This window comes from Pipistrellus hanaki, assembly GCF_964339955.1.
Source record: "Pipistrellus hanaki genome assembly, chromosome: 8".
In the NCBI taxonomy this organism is placed as follows: domain Eukaryota; kingdom Metazoa; phylum Chordata; class Mammalia; order Chiroptera; family Vespertilionidae; genus Pipistrellus; species Pipistrellus hanaki.
In genome coordinates this window covers 50,952,536-50,970,836 of record NC_140510.1, presented here as the reverse complement: position 1 = coordinate 50,970,836, position 18,301 = coordinate 50,952,536, and the positions used below count along the sequence as shown (strand labels likewise).

Sequence of the window (18,301 nt, the reverse complement as noted above, 5' to 3'; positions counted from 1 at the left end):
CTTTTGTACATTGTTGAAAATATTTAAGCCTATCAATTATGCCTTAAATGTAAATCATTTAAGCAGATAATTATTGATTTTCTCACTACTTGGCTGAGATCAGATACTAAGGAAATAAGAATGTTGGTAGAGGAGAGGTAATTTTATAATTTATAGCTGTTGTGCAGGATCATACTGGACACCATGGTTAAGTTGAGGTGACATTTACTAGTAAAAAATGAATCTGGTTTGCAAAGAGAAGACAACATTTTATGAAAATAATATTTCTTTAAGCAATTTAAAATTAGTAAGTCCAAGAATATTCTTACAGAGATTTATTTTAATTATCTATTGATTTTTTTTTATAAGATGGTTGCAGGAACAGTGCAGATAATATAGCATTCTATTATACAGTCCGTTTAAACTAGAGTTTTTGAAAATGAATGCTATTTGTCTGGCAGAACATTTGCATTTTGTCAAGCACTGAGGTACATAGTAAGGATATAGTATATCAATTACTTGTGAAAAAAAGACTTTGCTACTGTAGCAGAGAAATCAGACATTGGTAGTGATTAGTAAAAACAGTGCTCTTGAATGTTTTATGATAAAACTAGTGCCCCGGTGCACAGATTTGTGCACATAGAAAGGAAATTAATTAGAAGGTGGCTGGCGGGGCAGGATTGGGGGGAGACAGGCTGGACATGCTCTGGAGCCAACATGTCCCTGCCCGGCTGGTCGCACCTGAGATGGCAGTTTGGCTTGAAGCTCATTTGCAGAGTGAGTGGGGTCCCTCTGGCAGGTGGGGTCCCGCAGCCTTGCCTATGGGGATTGGGCCGAAACAGACTCTCTGACATCCCCCAGGGGATCCTGGGTAGTGAGAGAGTGGTTCCCAGGTGACACACCCCGGAATCGGATTCCCTCCTCTCTGGTTCCAGGGTCCATCACCCAAGAATCGCTGCTGCCAAGTCACTGCAGCTCTCCTGCGTTAGGCATCTGCCCCCTGGTGGTCAGTGCACATCATAGCTACTGGTCTGATGGTCGCTTATCCTTTTATATATATATATATATATATATATATATATATATATATATATATATATATATATATATATAGATTGGTAGACATTTGGCATCAAGTAGGTAGTGTATTTAACTTAACACATTAAGCACCAAGCCAATTTTGTCTTCCTTCCGTTTAGCCCGTGATATCCGATTTCACCGATTTACTGGCGGCAGTCCAGACAGAAAGTATAGTGTCAGTCACCTGGGACTGACATGTGCTTAATGTGTTAAGAGCTTGACAGGACTCTTAGTTTCAATACCAAAAGTTGTTAGGGCTAAGAAAAGAAGGGCAAGTTAGAGGAAGAGGAAAGAAAAAAGAGGTCATTTAATAGAGAACATAGAGAAAAAAAGGGACCAAAGACAAGAATTCAATTAACTTTTGTGAGAACAAAGCTTTTCCTCTGAGGAAGAAGAAATAAGGTGTTCTAGTTTCTTCTTTATTTTAGGAACACTTCTTCAGTGTGGTTTGTTATATGTGACTTCTATAAGCAAAATACATGAATAATTATAAAATGACACTGACTTTTTTTTTCCCCTTGAAGTTAGTCATTTGCTAAGTGACAAGTTTCCATTTTCCTATAGAAACTGTCATGACTGAAACTGTCAAAAGAGCTGATACTTTTAAGTAAACTTTAATGAATGATGGGGAGAGTTGATGGATTATTATCAAATTGCTTGTCAGATTTTCCCCCCCCCCTAAATGTAGCATATGCTGTAACTATAATGCTTTATTTAATATCTATTTTTATGGAATCTAAGAATTTTGAAGGAATTTAATTAATGGTCATAAAAGTTTTAAGGGAGGATAAAGAGAAAGCAATCTTTTTCATCATGCCATAGTTTTCTAGGTACTTAGTATCATTATACTTATGGAATATTTTTAAAAATATATTTTTATTAAAAAAAAAAAAAGGGAGAGGGAGAGAGATTTAGAAACATCAGAGATGAGAGTCACTGATTGGCTGCCTCCTGCTCGCTTCCTGCTGGGGATCCAGCCCGCAACCCAGGCATGTGCCCTTGACCGGAATCAAACCTGGGAGGGACCCTTCCGCAGGCCGAGGCTCTATCCTCTGAGCCAGACCAGCTAGGGCTGGAACAATTTTAAAATTTGTATGCATGGTTGTATGCCTTCTGGCAGGGGAGTAAAAGTGTCAACTCCCAGGAACTCCTGTTTCTGGGGAGCAGGGCTTAGGAGGAAGTCTCTGTACCCCCAGACATGAAAGCAAGTGTGTGACACACATGTCTGATTATCACTGCTTATTCTGGACAATAATTACCTTTCTTATTCCTAAAGAAAATAAATCTGTATAAAATTTACCACTTAAAATATCTCTAAACGAACTCAGCCATACTTGCACTCACAGGAAAGGGACAGTAAAATTGACTCAGTCCCTGACCTTCCAGAGCATATACTTTTTTTTTTCTTTTAGTTATTTTTTTAAAATATATTTTATTGATTTTTTACAGAGAGGAAGAGAGAGGGATAGAGAGTTAGAAACATCGATGAGAGAGAATCATCGATCAGCTGCCTCCTGCACACCTCCTACCGGGGATGTGCCCGCAACCAAGGTACATGCCTTTGACCGGAATCGAACCCGGGACCTTTCAGTCCCCAAGCCGACGCTCTATCCATTGAGCCAAACCGGTCTCGGCCAGAGCATATACTTTTAACATATGCTAAAATTTATGCTTAGAAATATAGTCTATGATAATCAAAATTGAAACAGACTCAGACACAGCTAGCCCAGTGGTGGTTGCCAGAGCAGGGAAGGGAATTTGGGAGACTGGGTGAAAGAGGTAAAGGGATTAAGAAGTACAAATTGGTAGTTATAAGATAGTCATGGGAGTTTACACACAGCATAGGGAATATAGTCAATAATATTGCAATAATTATGTGTGGCGCCAGGTGGTACTGGAAATATCAGGGGGAATACTTTGTAAAGTATATGATTGTCTAACTACTGTGCTGTACACCTGAGACCAGTACAAAATAATGTTGAAAGTAAGCTGTACTTGAAAAAAAAAAAAGTAATTAACAAATATGTAAAAATAACACAAGTAAATATAACTTGGTTCCTTCTCTCAATGAATCCCCACTCAGCTAAGTTATGTACTGAGTGATAAGTGTAATAAAGATCGTGAAAGATGTAAGAAGGAAGAGAATGGTAACTTGTCCTCACAAAGAGTGTTGTGTCAGGGAAGGTTTCCAGAGAAAGTGAAGCTAATCTATAGTTCAAAGAATAAGGAATTTCTTTGACTAGATAACAGATAGCAGGATACGCTAGAACACAAACAATGCCACAGCATTGTAGGTTGAGAGAACTGCACTTGTTTTTTTGCTGATGAGAAGGACATGAAATAGAAAGAGGGGCAGGGGCTTTTTCAGACTTAACTCTTGCAGAACAGATGGCCATGGAGGACCAGTCAGGATTTTAAACTAGTGAGGTAGTTAATTTTGCAAGTATGTGAAAGAGGAGTGTTTGGAATAGGGAAACCTTTCAGAGTTTATACAGCAAGCATATCAAACTGAAAGGCTAACATGAGCCAAATAAACAAGGGAGCAATCAGGCTGGCAGGCAGAAGTGGTTAGAGGCAATCAGGCAGGCAGAAGCTGTTAGAGGCAATCAGGCAGGCAAGCCGGTGAGTGGTTAGGAGCCAGCGGTCCTGGATTGTGAGAGGGATGTCCAACTGCCGGTTTAGGCCTGATCCTTGTCTCGGACATTCCCTGAGGGATAGAGAGGGTGCAGTCTGGGCTAAGGGACCCCCCCACCCCCAATGCATGAATTACGTGCATTGGGCCACGTAATTAGTCAAAGTATAATAATCAAAGTTAGGGTATTAACGTTGATGCAATACTGTATCGCCTTTATCCAAATTTTCTGATTCCTTTTGAGTAAATGAGAATCTTTTTTTTCCTGGTATAGTATCTAGTCTAGGATCATGTATTACTTTTGTTTGTCTTACTTTTTTATTCTTTAATCTGGAACATGTCCTTTGTCTTTTTATGTTTCATGATATGACATTTTTTAAGAATACAGGTGAGCGGTTTTGTAGAAGTATTGCACCATTTGAGTTTGTCTGGTGTTTCCACCTGCTTAGATTCAGATTATGCATTTTCGCCTGGAATACCACAGCAGGATAACAGTGAGTCATGTCTGGAGGTTCATGCTGTTGCTGCAATACTAGTGATGTAAATTCTTATCACTTGGTTATGATGGTGTCCTCCAGGTCTCCCTACCATAAAATTACTTTTCTTTTATAATTAATAAGTGTCTTTTTGGAAGATACTTGGAGACTTTTGATATCCTATTTTTCATAAATGTTTTTTATCCACTAGTTTTAACATCTGATGATCTTATATTATTCTGTGTCCTTTTGATATGTACTCACAAATTTTTCAGCATGGACTTATAGTCTGGCAAAAGATGGTCAAGAGTTATCTTCTGCTTTCCCCAACTTGGAATACCAGTATTTCAGTCAGCCCTCATTCTTTTTAGTGGGAATAGTATTTAGAAATATAGATCAAGGCACAGGTGCTCATTGCTGCTAAGAGGTCTTTGAATTTAGGCCCTTTTAGTAGTCAGGGTTCTCCGAGAAGTAGAACCAATATGCTATATCGGGGAGATTCATTAGGAATTGGCTCTTGTGGCTGTGGAGGCTGGCAAGTCTAGTCTGTAGGGTGGACAGGAGGTAGGAGACCAAGGATAACCAGGGTTCCAGTTCTCAGAACATCAGCGAAGTCTGCTGGAGAACTCTCTTACCAGGGGAGGGTCAGTCTTTTTGTTCTTCAGCTGACTGGATGAGGCTCACCCACAGAATGGAGAGCCATCTGCTTTACTCCACTGATTAAAATGTTAATCTCATTCCAAAACACCCTTACAGAAACATCAGAATAATATTCAGTCAGATACAAGGCACTCTGGCCTATTCAAGTTGATATATATAAAGTTAATCATCAGCACAGAGTTTATGCTTGTGTTATTATTTAATGTATTATTTTCCATACGAACAACTGTAACCTACATTTGTCTCATCTTGTATTTGTAACTCCCTTTGACAGAAGTGTGGCTCCCATTATATTCACTTTACTTATTTATTTGCTGAGTAGTAGAATACACAGAAAGTACTTTAATTCAGAAGTGCTAATCCCTTACCACTATTAAAAAACACAAATCCATTTACTGGAATTCTGTATTTATTTATGCTTTTTTTTCTTCTTTTCTTTTTTTTTTTTCTTCTTACAGCCTGAGAATACAAACTAAAAATACTATGTTCAAAAGCCACTTGGCTTTGTTCTCTCTTCCTGCCTCATCCTTTAGTGTAGTTATGGTTGTCATTTGAAATTCCATTAGAGACATTTCTTTCTGTTTGATTTCTGTTTTTGGCTTTTTAACCCTTTCATCCTTGTTGTAAATCTTTGAGTATGTGAAACATTATCATGGTTACAAAAGTCAACTACACAGAAAGCTATACTCAGTGAAGTGTTAGTCATCACTTCAACTCTTCCACTCCTTTTCCAAACCCTGATGCTTTTCACCCATTTCCCCATACTTCCTCAAGACAATTAGTCTAGTTTCTTGACTAGACTAATCTTTTGTTTCTCTGCACAGAATGAGCAGATGAATGTATGTGTGTGTGTGTATGTCTCTCTCCCTCCCCCCCTCTACTGCACAGAAAGTAGACCACTGCACATCTTTTGCAGTTTGCTTTTTTCACTTAACAAATCATATTATCTCATAGAGATCTTCATTAATTTTTATAGCTTCATGGTACTCTATTGGGTGGATACACCAATTCTTTATTCAGCTACTCTTATCTATGGAAATGCAGGTTATTTCCAATTCCTGTTATACCACCATAAATAATCTTTTGTAACAAGTATTTATATGTTGTTGAAAGTGTATTTTCCTCCTTATTCTGTATATTTGTGCTTTCTGCTTTTGTTTTTTTCTTCATTACCCTTGTCTATTTTCTTAATTAAAAAAATCAGATGTTAGTTTATAAATTAGATATACTGTTTTGTTTTATTTTAATTCTCCACCTCAATTTTTTAGATCTATTTTTCCATCCTTCTGTTTTCCTTTGTTCTTTTTGAATTAGGAACTTACTTTTATTACTTACATAAATGTTACAGGTTTTTCCCTTTTTAGTGCATTAAATATTATTTTAGTATCCCAAATATTTGTTTAAAAATATAAAATTAAGTTTGAATGTTACCTTAAGTTTTTTGATTTGTTGTTTTTTTAGTGGATACTTTTCATTCTTCATTGTTCTGATTTCTTTTTTTATACTTTTACATAGATGAAGATGGCTTATGCCTTTGTAATTCTGTGAGCAGGGCTGATGTATTAGGGAGCTTTGAGGAAATACTAATTTAAGAGTTCCCTCTTCTGTCCCTGTAGCAAAGTCTAGTTTATTTGGTGTCTTTTTCTCTTGTGGGGAAAGGGTTTTGTCGCCTCTCAGTTTTTTTCAGGGGTTGATAGATATCAGGATAGATTCCTGGGAGATAGAGGGATCATAACGAAGGGGTGATTATCTTAGGTCAGGTCCCTTTAACTTTAAGCATTTAGGCTTAAACTAAAAGGGGGATCTAATGAAAGAATGCTGGCATATCACTCCACACAGAATGGCACCTGGGTCCTCTTAAGGCACTGAAATTAGGGTAAGAATTAAAGCAACTTTCTCAAGGTTTCCTGGGACTTCACAAACAGTACAGAAGTCTTTAAAAACAGGAAGTGCTGCTTTGGTGCCTCCTAGCTAACTAGTATGCTTTATTCTAGAGGCAGTGGCCACTTCAAGAAAGCCCTTTTAAACTTAAATTATTTTTGTGTAAACAATCACCATTTAAAAATTGACTTTGTATTTCTACAAAATTCCCCCCCCCCAATTGCTGTTGCCACAGTCTTACTTCTAGAATATAGTATTAATTGATAACAGAAATGATATTGCCTCAAGTATGCTAGCAAAAACTTATTTTCAACTGTCCAGAAGAATCCCAGTTTCCTCTCTGGTCCTTTTGTGGGTTCTACAAATCAGATAATGTGCCAAGTAAGATGTGGGTGCTAGAGAGAGGAGCCATCTAACTACTGCAGGAAAATATTTATAGATACTAAAGTGAGAAAGTGAGATGGAGAAGAGGCTGATGGTGAATATTGTGATAAAAGTGAAATTGTAATTTCAGAAAATGGAAAAATGTTCATACTAAATAGTGACTTTTTTCAAGTGTGGAAATATAGATAATGAAAACTCATTTAGACTGTAAATGTAGTAAGGTTAAATAAACCATTGTAAAAGCCAAAAGTTAGAGTTGGCGGGGTATAAAGAAGGCTTTATAAAGTGCCTCTCCATTCATGATGCTGATGGGCCAGGTCCCAAGATGTTTCAGTAAAGGTCCTTGAACCATGTAATTTAATATTCTGTTCACAGTAATACATGCTTTATTCATAGTTCTTTGTCAAGTTTAAAATTATCTAAGTTTTCTTTTTCCTTTTTCTTTTGCTTCATAATTATTCTGCCCAGTGGCACCTAAATGAGAGAGCTGGCAAGATCATAATAAGGGAATTTATTCAACAAATATATACTGTGCATTGGTCATGTGTCAGGTATTGTCCTAGTGAAACAAACAGACATTCAGAGAACTGAGCCAACACCTACATTAATTCCAGAAGTAACTTTTTAATCTATTGACTATATAGGTAAAATAGTTTCAAAATTTGGAATAGCCTCTTTTTTTTTTTTAATTTGAAAATTTTAAAAAATATTTTATTGATTTTTTACAGAGAAGAAGGGAGAGAGATAGAGAGCTAGAAACGTCAATGAGAGAGAAACATCAACCAGCTGCCTCTTGCACACCCCCTACTGGGGATTTGCCCCATGTACATGCCCTTGACCAGAATCGAACCTGGGACCTTTCAGTCCGCAGACCGATGCTCTACCACTGAGCCAAACCGGTCTCGGCTGGAATAGCCTCTTAAATGTTAATATGTGTTATAGGCAAAACCTTTGGACTCTGTTCTTTGGGTCAAATAATATGATACTTAATTTATTCTTTACCTAAGAGATCTCCCTGGTTTTCTGACCAACCACTACATCACAGCGAATGAATATGGTGGACATAAACTTCATAAACTTTTGCTTGCCTTAGTAATTTAATCACTAAAAGAGTACAATATGGTGATAGTGATAGTGAGAGGTTGACTGCTGAGAAAATGACTCCAGTCACAAAGTGAAAAGTGCTAAGGAGACAGGGAGTAAAAATGTCTTTTTATCATCTGACTAGTGTTCTGGTGCACAGATTTGTGCACATTGAAAGGAAATTAATTAAAATAAATAGTTTAATATCACTACTCACATCTTGCTAATGAAAATAAAATAGGATTCTACTGTGTCTCCTATCGACCTACTCCAGGACTTCTGTGAGGATCAAATGAGATGAGGTATGGGAAAATGCATAACAAACATTTGGTTAAACTGTAAAATGTTTGCACCTGCTATAAAGCAAGTCGGGTTCCTGGGCTGAAGGAACTTCAAGGAGGCTAGTCGTTAGGGAGAGGAAGCTGGGCATTGCTACGTGACGTCATTACCAGTGACTGTTTCTGGGCTGGCTGGGCTGTGGGCCGCATTTTGTGCCATGGAGTCTTGGCAGTGTTGGCTGCGATTTGGTGTGCTGCTGTTCCAGGTTGGTGGCGGGGCCCGAGTCCCACTTGGGTGAAGCCAAGTGTTGGTTTGTCAGCACCAAGTTCATGGTGCTGTTTAATTTTAAATGGCCGCATCATTGGTAGCTCCTGCATTGAGTGTCTTTTCCCTGATGGTCAGTGCATGTCATAGCTACCAGTCAGGTAGACACTTAGCCGTGTGTGTGTGTGTGTGTGTGTGTGTGTGTGTGTGTGTGTATTTCGTGCATCGAGCCTCTAATATAGAGGTGCACGAAATTCGTGCATGGCGGGGGGTTAGAAGATGGTCCCCTCAGCCCAGCCTGCACCCTCTCCAATCCAGGACATCCCTCTCACAATCCTGGATCGCAGGCTCCTAATCACTCACCTGCCTGCCTGATTTCCCCTAACTGCTCCCCCTGCCAGCCTGATCACCCCTAACTGCCTCTGTCTGCCTCCTGATTGCTCCTTACTGCCCTCCCTGCTGGCCTGATCGCCCCCAACTGCCCCCCACCCCCGGCCTGGTCGCCTCACGCAGCCTGCTGTTCGGTCATTTGGTTGCCGTTCACTAACCCTCAGCCGGCCTGGTCGCCCCACGCAGCCTGTCCAGTTGTCCTTTCGGATGTGACGGTTGCTTAGGCTTTTTTATATAGATAGATTATTGCTTTTGTCAGAATTGTCCTCCCCTTCTCTGGAGTCTTACATGGGGACCAAATACTCAGATCTCTCTTCACAAAGAATTTTTGAATATGAAGGTGAATATGTGAATTTTTAAAAATGATGTGTAGTCTGTTTCCTCGCCTTGATTTTGAAATAAAGAAAATATTGCTAAGTAAGAAAATAAAAGAATTATATAGCTTTCTCTTTTAGAGTATTGGTCTGTTTAAAGATCTAGTCTTAGTTTTACCATGGATGTTTTCAAACATGCAAAAGCAGAGAGAACAGTAAAATGAACCATTGTTTATCTGACATAAACTTTCAACAGTTATCAGCACGTGGCCAATTCAATTCCATGTATATCCCTCTATCCCTGTATTGATATAAATACCAGACATGCTTCACTTGAAAATACTAAAGTATATGTCACTAAAAGGTTAGATACTCTTTTTTAACAAACAGCTTTAATGTTATTTTATCTAAAAAATGAACAATTCTATTTGAGAGATTTTTAAAAATATATTTTATTGTTTGTTGTTGTTTTTTTTTTTACAGAGAGGAAAGGAGAGGGATATAGCGTTAGAAACATTGATGAGAGAGAATCATCGATCAGCTGCCTCCTGCACACCCCCTACTGGGGATGTACCCGCAACCAAGGTACATGCCCTTGACTGGAATCGAACCTGGGACCTTTTAGTCTGCAGGCCAACGCCCTATCCACTGAGCCACTGGTTAGGGCTATTTGAGAGATTTTAAAGACCTTTATTATTCATGTTATAATAAATAGGTTATTAAACAAGAGCATGAGGAGTAATGTAATTTAAATCTTGGACTCTGCCTTAGTTAGGACTATGCCAGTTTTGCTATTTAGGAGCTGTATGACCTTGGGCAGGTTAACCTCTCCTCATCTCAGGTACCTGTTTCCTCAGCTGGTAAGTGGTAACAACAATAATTCTAACCGCATGGGATTGTTGTGTTTTATAAATGAAACAATGCACACAAAATGGTTTATACACAGAACATCCCCATAATATAGTTATTGCTGTTATTTTTATTTGGAGGTCCAAGTAAATGAACAGATAACTAATTTGAGGTTCCACCTTTTATTCTAGTATAGGTATTGTTTCCGAAGTGATTTACATACAGTGATCCTCTACGCCAGAGGTGGGGAACCTTTTATATGCCAAGGACCATGTGGGTATTTATAAAATCATGCAAGGGCCATACAAAATTATCAACTTAAAAATTAGTGCAGCCGAAACCGGTTTGGCTCAGTGGATAGAACATCGGCCTGTGGACTGAAAGGTCCCAGGTTCGATTCTGGTCAAGGGCATGTACCTTGGTTGTGGGCGCATCCCCGGTGGGGGCTGTGCAAGGGGCAGCTGATTGATAATTCTCATCGATGTTTCTGACTCTATCATTTTCTCTTCCTCTCTGTAAAAAATCAATAAAATATATTAAAAAAATTAGTCTACTAAATTTGGTCACACATTTAACTAACTCACCCCTAATGCCTTGGCAGAGGCAGACCAAATGATTTTGCAGGATTTATGTGGCCCACAGGCTGGACATTCCCCACCCCTGCTTATGCCTTTGACTTTTAGGGAATGCAGAACAGTCTTAAGTATTCTTTTAATTCAAAGGCACACTTTCTACTTTTTTCAAAAGCAAACTTGATTTGCCTTAAACATGATACTATTGAAAAGAATAAGTATTTAACCTATAATAAGATTTTGGATGTCTGTATGTGTTGGTGTGAAAACTTTGTGATACCCTAAGATACTTATTTATAGACTCTCCATGGGTTAAAAACAAAAAGCAACTCTAAGTTGCCTTTGTAGTAGAAATTTATTTAGTGATAGTGTTTGGGCATTTATGATCATAAAAATATTAACATTATTGCTTATATTATCTTTTCTTCACTCTGTTAAAAAAAAAAATTGTTGTTTTAGCCCATCCAGAATGCACAGTGTCGAAAGAAATTTGTCTTTGCAGCTGAAGTTCTTTCATAGCAATGTGTTCTAATTATAGTGGAAGTCAGGGGGATAAATTGCTCAGCATATGCAATTCATTTAACACACTTTATGGAACATATTGCTTACATATTTTCAGTTTTTTTGTTTTAAATACTTAAAGTACCCAACATTTTTATTCAGATTTTTCTGATTTATAAAATTGGCAATTCTATTTATTTTTAAAATTATATTTAATAAAATTTATATGCAATAAAAATTGTATGCACTCATTTTAATTGTACAGTTCAGTGATTTTTAGATTTATTGAAAATCACAATTTTGTCTCACATTTCCATCACCCCCAAAAAGAAACCTTGTACCCATTACTGTATAATTTTACATATAGGGGTGTGTAGAGTGAAGAACCTACTTAGCAACTAGTGATTAACATTGAGTACGTGTGCTCATTTGTTTGTTTTAATCTCTAAGATTGTTCTTTATAACAACAGTTGAATTAAAGGACAGTATTTCTCCTGGAATACAAGGTTAAGGAGCCCACAGTCTGATTTTGTTCATTGCTATTATGTGTTCACATGATATAGACTTAGAGATGATTTAGTTAGCCTTAGGCTATCGTAATGGGTTTTCACTGTTTGTTATAAATGTTCTTTGAAGAACCTAACTAAATTTTCCAAATAAACTGGCTGATTTATACTTGCTGAGAGAGGAGTTCCAGTGCACCCATTCATATCATCAATTACAGTCTGTTATGGATTGTAATTTGCTTAGTCTTATTAAAAGGCCTGCAATTCTCTTTTCCTGCTCCTCTGCACATCCTCTGCTCCTCACCATGTCCTCTGCTGCCCTCTACTGGCAGCCCATTAATAGCATCCATTGATGTCCATCTTACCACCATCCATGGACCTCCCTTTTGCCAGCATCCAGCAGTTAAGTAGCTGTTGGATCTGCGGGAGGCTGTCCCAGTAGAAAGAAGCCAAGAGGAGCTGCTTTTAAGGAAAATCATGTATATGTGATCCTGTGATTGCACCACAGATGTTGACATCCTGGTAGTTGTGATAATATTGGGATTTATAGGGTAAGTGTTTTGCTTTACTGTTTGTTTAATATATTTGTTCATTTATCCATTTATCAGATATATTTTTAATGCCTTACCTGACATTGCCTCAGTGTAATAGGTACTTATTATAGATTTGTTAAATGAGTGAACAGGTGATTAAATCTATATATATGAAAGCCTAAGCAACTGAACTACTGGTTGACTGGTTGCTATGACATGCACTGATCACCAGGGGACAGACGCCTAATGCATAGGATTGGGCTCCCTCCTGTCTGAATCGGGCCTGCGGGGATCAGGCCAAAACCAGCTATCCACCATCCCCCAAGGGGTCCCGGATGGTGAGAGGGCACAGGCCAGGCCAAGGGACCCTAACAAAGATAATTTAAGACGTGGTCTCTGCCCTTGGGGAGACAGGATGCCAATTTACTTGTTTGCCCCAATTTTCTTCTTTTTAACTCTGCAAGATCTTGGAAAGATGCTTAAAGAAAATGGATACAGGTATCAGTTGAAACTTCGTCTCCCTATATTTCTAGTCTCAGAATTCATTATCCCTAACTTTAGTAAAAGGGCTCTGTTTTGGGTAGGATTTATTTTGCACCTAGGAATGATATTAATTTGCTTCATTGTCTCTTATTTTTGGTTGAAGGTAGCATGCAGTTATGGTTGCACATTTTTCTTTATAGTCACCAGTCTCTAAAGCATCATCTACTATACACTCTGACTTTCTGCCTCTCCTTATTTAATAAACGTGACTTAAAATAAGTCATTTTAAATGACCATATATGAAATCTGACATGTTTTTGGTAAACATGTTGTGAATTGTTTAATTTTTTTCATTTATGGCCTGCTTCACCTGACAAGTTTTTTTTTGTTTTGTTTTTTTTAAAATTGAGTGTTTTTCTTGCCACTGTTTATTAATATCAAGTAAATGTCAGCCATTGGCTTCACTTCTTATTTGTGAATATATTCAATTCAAATATATTTCAGGTTGAATAAGCTTCTTTTTGTGAAAAATAATGACCTGGTACCTTCCTGTTAACATTGTATTTTGGTGATGTTAGTGGATGCTTATATTTTGCAAGATTTTTCTCTTTGTGTGTGTTTTGTACATTATTTTAACTACTGTCAGTTATATAATATCACCAGAGATAGGCAATTTTTTACTGGCTATGTTAAACGTTTGAAAAAAATCTGAAACAAGTAACTTTTGAAAAACTAAATTTAATTGGAATTAGTGTTACAGATAATCATTATTTTTCATTACTATCTCTTTTATAATAACAGTGAAAGAAATTGATGGAATGGAGACTCTAGAAGCCAGGCGATATAAAGAGTAAACATTATAGCTTTCATCTCTTGACTGTTTCACATTTTATCCATCAATTCATTTGATCTTGGCACACACACCCAAAAACCTATATCTCATTATTTCAAATTACTTTTTCATCACTTGTAAGATGTTCCTTAAAAAATATTGAACCACATCAATTTAGTATTTTGTCTTTGGAGGTGGTTCTGTAAAGTAATGAGTTTGGATAAAGAATCTATCTCAGATGACAGAGATAAAATGTAAGATATTTTCTGGATATCATAATTTACCAGAATAAGTCTGTAATGAAGACTGAAACCATCTCCCTATTTGCTCTAAGTATGTGGAGAACATAATGGTGAAAAATTTGTCACTTGTTGGCATAAAATCAATAACCTGACTTGCAGAGCTTAGATAACACAGATTCCAAGGGTCAGCTGCATCTCTCAATTCTTATGCTTTGTGGAATCATAGGAATTCCAGATGTTCTTTTCTTTTGGGTGCTGATTAATTGGGTTTTATGTAGCAAGGCTTAAAACCTCAATATATTGATGAACATTTTATTCAGAATAAATGAAACAGACCTTTTTTTTTTTTTTTTTTTTTTTAAAGAAGCATTTATCTTGGCTGATGTGGCTCAGTGATTGAATATCGACCTATAAACCAGAAGGTCATAGCTCGATGCCTGGTCAGGGCACATGCCTAAATTGTGGGCTCAATCCCCAATAGGGGGCATGCAGGAGGCAGCCGATCAAGATTCTCTCTCTTCATTGATCTTTTGATATCTCTTCCTCTTCCCTTTCTCTCTGAAATCAATAAAAATATATTTTAAAAAGCATTAAATGACTGCATTCATGACCTACTGAACTCTAAATTGTATTTTTGTTCCCTATACTAATCAACTTTCTCCATTGACTAAAAACCTGATTAATCTGTAACTGAAGCAGAAAAGGGATTTATTTGAAAGATGTTGTATAATTCAGGATTGATGAGAAAGATGGAAAAGTAGGTTCAGATAATAAGAAGGAACCAAAATTTGTCTGTGTTCATATCATAGGAAAAGACTGGTTAGGAAGCCCGTTCTGTTTCTATGAGTAAGTTGTTCCTGTGTCTGCATTACTGCCTCAAAGTTGAAATTCCTTTGTGGGAGTATCCCATTGACAGCCTAGATAAGCAGTTCTCTTGTTTCTAGATTTCACGGGTCTATGAGTTCAAACTACTTTTATAATATTTTTATAAAAAAATATATTTTATTGATTTTTAACAGAGAGAAAGGGAGAGAGATAGAGAGCTAGAAACGTCGATGAGAGAGAAACATCGACCAGCTGCCTCTTGCACACCCCCTACCGGGGATGTGCCCGCAACCAAGGTACATGCCCTTGACTGGAATCGAACCCGGGACTGACGCTCTACCACTGAGCCAAACCGGCTTTGGCTTTATAATATTTTTTAAGTATTATTTGCCCTTTTCACTGTGTTGGCATTTGCACTTGATGATACAAAGGAAATAGTGGGTAAAAGTGTTGGTGCCTTATCATGAATCAAGGCAGTGCCACATACACACATGCATTCTCTAGATATTTTAATTTTGCATATTTTCTGGAGCTCCATTTGTTCACTTAGCCAGAAATCACTGGGTATCTTCTGAGCTGTTTTATTGGGAGGCTGATAGCATGATGTGAGAACATTGTTACTGGAACCAGATTGTTTGGGTGTGAATCCTCACTTCCCCACCTACTAGCTGTGAGTTGTTAGGCAGCACTTAATCTCTTTAAGCTCCAGTTAACTCTCTGTAAAATGGGGATAGTAAGAGTACTTCCTTATAGACATGTGAGGATTGAATAAGTTAATCGAAATAAGTCACTTAGGATAATGCATGCCTTTCAGTAAACAATAAGTGTTAATCTTCACAATCATTATTATCATTATAAGCTTTTCATATTTGGTCTCTGACAGGCTGGTCATAGGAGAGGGGCCAATAGATGTAAATCTGAGCTGTCTGGTTCTTTTAGAGCTGGATTGCAAACTAATCAGGTCAAGTTATCAATCAGTATGCATGAAAAGTTACTGGTTTTAGATTAATATAGAATGTAAGCTTTTCCCTTATACTTTCTAATAATTTTATGTTAGCCTGGGCTGATGTAGAACAAAATAAATGAATAAATTGCAAACAAATATTCAAGGATAAAACTTAGTTAAGAATATATTGCATTTAGTTTGATAGTGTATGTTTTTTTGTATATAAGTGTAAACAATGGTCTTTTTGTTGTGTACACAAAAGCTATAAAATAATATACTTGTATAATAGTCTTGTTTATCAGTCATTATCTGACAAATACAGATTACATTGTTTCCATTAATATTTGGGTTGTTTTTTTTTCCCCCAGGGCAGGGCTGTGATAGTTTTTAGCTCCAGTTGATAGCACAGTGCCTAAAATGGCATAGGCTCATAGCAGGTATTTGCTAGATAAGTAATATGCTTTCATATAGAAGAGTCATATTTTCTACTCTGCTAAAAAATTATTCTTAACAGAGTATGCTTTCTGGTGACTATCCTATATAATATAAGCCTAATATGCTAAGTATTCGGTTCGGACAACCATCAAAGCATAATATGCTAATATGTTAAGGCCACTCAACCATTTGCTCTAATGTGCACTGACCACTAGGGGACAGACAGTCGACCAGTCACTGTGATCTGCACTGACCACCAGGAGGCAAATGCTCCAGCTGGTAGGTTAGCTTGCTGCTGTGGTTTGGCCAATTGGGACTGAGCGAGATGGGCCGGATACGCCCTGGAGCCCTCCCACCTCCTGTGTCCCTCCCTGGCCCCGATTGTGCACCGGTAGGGTGCCTTGTCCTGGCCTGCATCCTCTTGCAATCCGGGACCCCTTGGGAGATGTTGGAGAGCCGGTTTCGGCTGATCCCATAGCCAGGCTGAGGCACCCCACTGGTGCACAAATTCGTGCGCCTGGCCTCTATAATAGTAATTAAAAATACTCTTTTGCACATTTGACAGTTGCTAAGAGAGTAAATCTTAACCCTTTGCACTCCGCTGTCCCCTCTCAGGGGACATCGGAATTCTAGCATATCACTCGGATGTCCCCTCTCAGGGGGGACATTGCAGTTTATTAGTGATTACGGGGAATTGAGTTATTTCAACGCACGTGTCCGCCGCAAAGTAGCATCAAGTAGCTGGTAGCCAATGTCCAGAATGGTTCGGAGTGCAAAGGGTTAAATGTCCTCAGTACAGGAAAATAAATTTCTGTAGCTCTGTATGTGACAGATGTTAAGTAGACTTATTGTAGTGATCACTTTGCACTATATGCAAATATTAAATCAACATATTGTACACCTAAAACTAATGTTAGTTAATTACATCTCAGTTAAAAAAAAGAGGCTAAAATATTTTAAAAAGAGAACATATATTTTTACTAAATATAATGCAATTGCATGATCCGTTCCAAAGAACTGTTACTATATGTTACAATGGTGGGTGGGTGTGAGGTGGAAAAGGGAAAGGAGGGATAAAATATGATGGAGAATACTCTCTCAGACATGAAATTAAATTTAGATGGATAATAGTGGAATGTTCGATTTTCCTATTTTGTTTTAAAGGTCCCGCTCGCCTTGAAATCCTTTTTTGGTAGTAAACAGAGCTGGCCAAGCCTTCAGATGCCTGCCATGCTAACGCTCCCTTTTAAGGGAAACTGTCTTGTTCCTTAGCTCTTGTTGGATGGATGGCGACTCTTTGTATTTAGCCATAACCCCTGGTTGTGGCCAAGTGGACACTAGAAAACCATACCAAGAACACTGACTTACGACTTGGTACAAAGAGATCTACTAGGCTAATCATATTTTCCCCTGGGTTATTAAAAAATACAAAATGTGGAAACCTAGAGATACTTTAGAGTGGAGGGCAAAAATTGAAACAGTGCATTAAGGAATATCTTGAGGTAAACATGAGGGAAAGATGTGTTACTTTGTATTGTAGAGGAACAAAAAATATGAGAAATCCAAGAAAGCCATTTAATAGTGAAACTTAAAGAATTGTGTATTTGGAATTAAGTTATATAATTAATAATGAGACCAGTAGAAAGATGACTACCTATTTGATTGATTCATTTTTTTTTATTTCAACAGATTAGTTTATTGAGTTACTACAATGTACCAGACACTATTTAGTCCAAGAGGTTTGCTCTGAAAAAACAGAGAAGCCAGTGATTCTCAACTGGCTGTAACTTTGCCTGCCAGAGAATGTTCGACAGTGTTTAGAGACATTTTGGTAGTCACAACCTAAAACGGGCAGTGCTCTTGGTATGTTAGTGAATAGAGAATGCTGCTAAATATCATACAATGCACAGGACAGCTTCTTACAGAAAACGATAAATGATCCGACCAAAATACATGTCATGTTGAGATTTGGAAATCCTGGTATAAGCCATCATAAGTATATATTTCATGGAGTAATTACCATCTTGTGGTTGATATGTAACTTTCTGTGTTTTCAGACGTGAGGAAGTTTATTGGAGTGCAATGGAGGCCTCAGTAATATTACCCATTCTGAAGAAAAAGCTGGCCTTCCTTTCAGGTATGTCTTCCTTCTTTA

The 18,301-nt window shown here is 37.7% G+C and overlaps 1 protein-coding gene across 3 annotated transcripts in view; it reads left to right on the top strand.

Annotated features, from left to right (window-relative positions):
- SESTD1 (SEC14 and spectrin domain containing 1) overlaps positions 1-18,301 on the top strand; it is a 96,094-nt gene that overhangs the window by 17,025 nt on the left and 60,768 nt on the right. For 2 of the 3 annotated variants that reach the window (XM_084892593.1, XM_084892595.1), the window contains exon 2: positions 18,204-18,283. In XM_084892593.1, coding sequence (XP_084748719.1) covers positions 18,229-18,283 — 55 coding nt within the window. In that variant the 5' untranslated portion in view covers positions 18,204-18,228. Of the gene's footprint in view, positions 1-16,079; positions 16,149-18,203; positions 18,284-18,301 lie in introns of all 3 variants that reach the window. The other variant, XM_084892594.1, reaches the window with a different exon arrangement.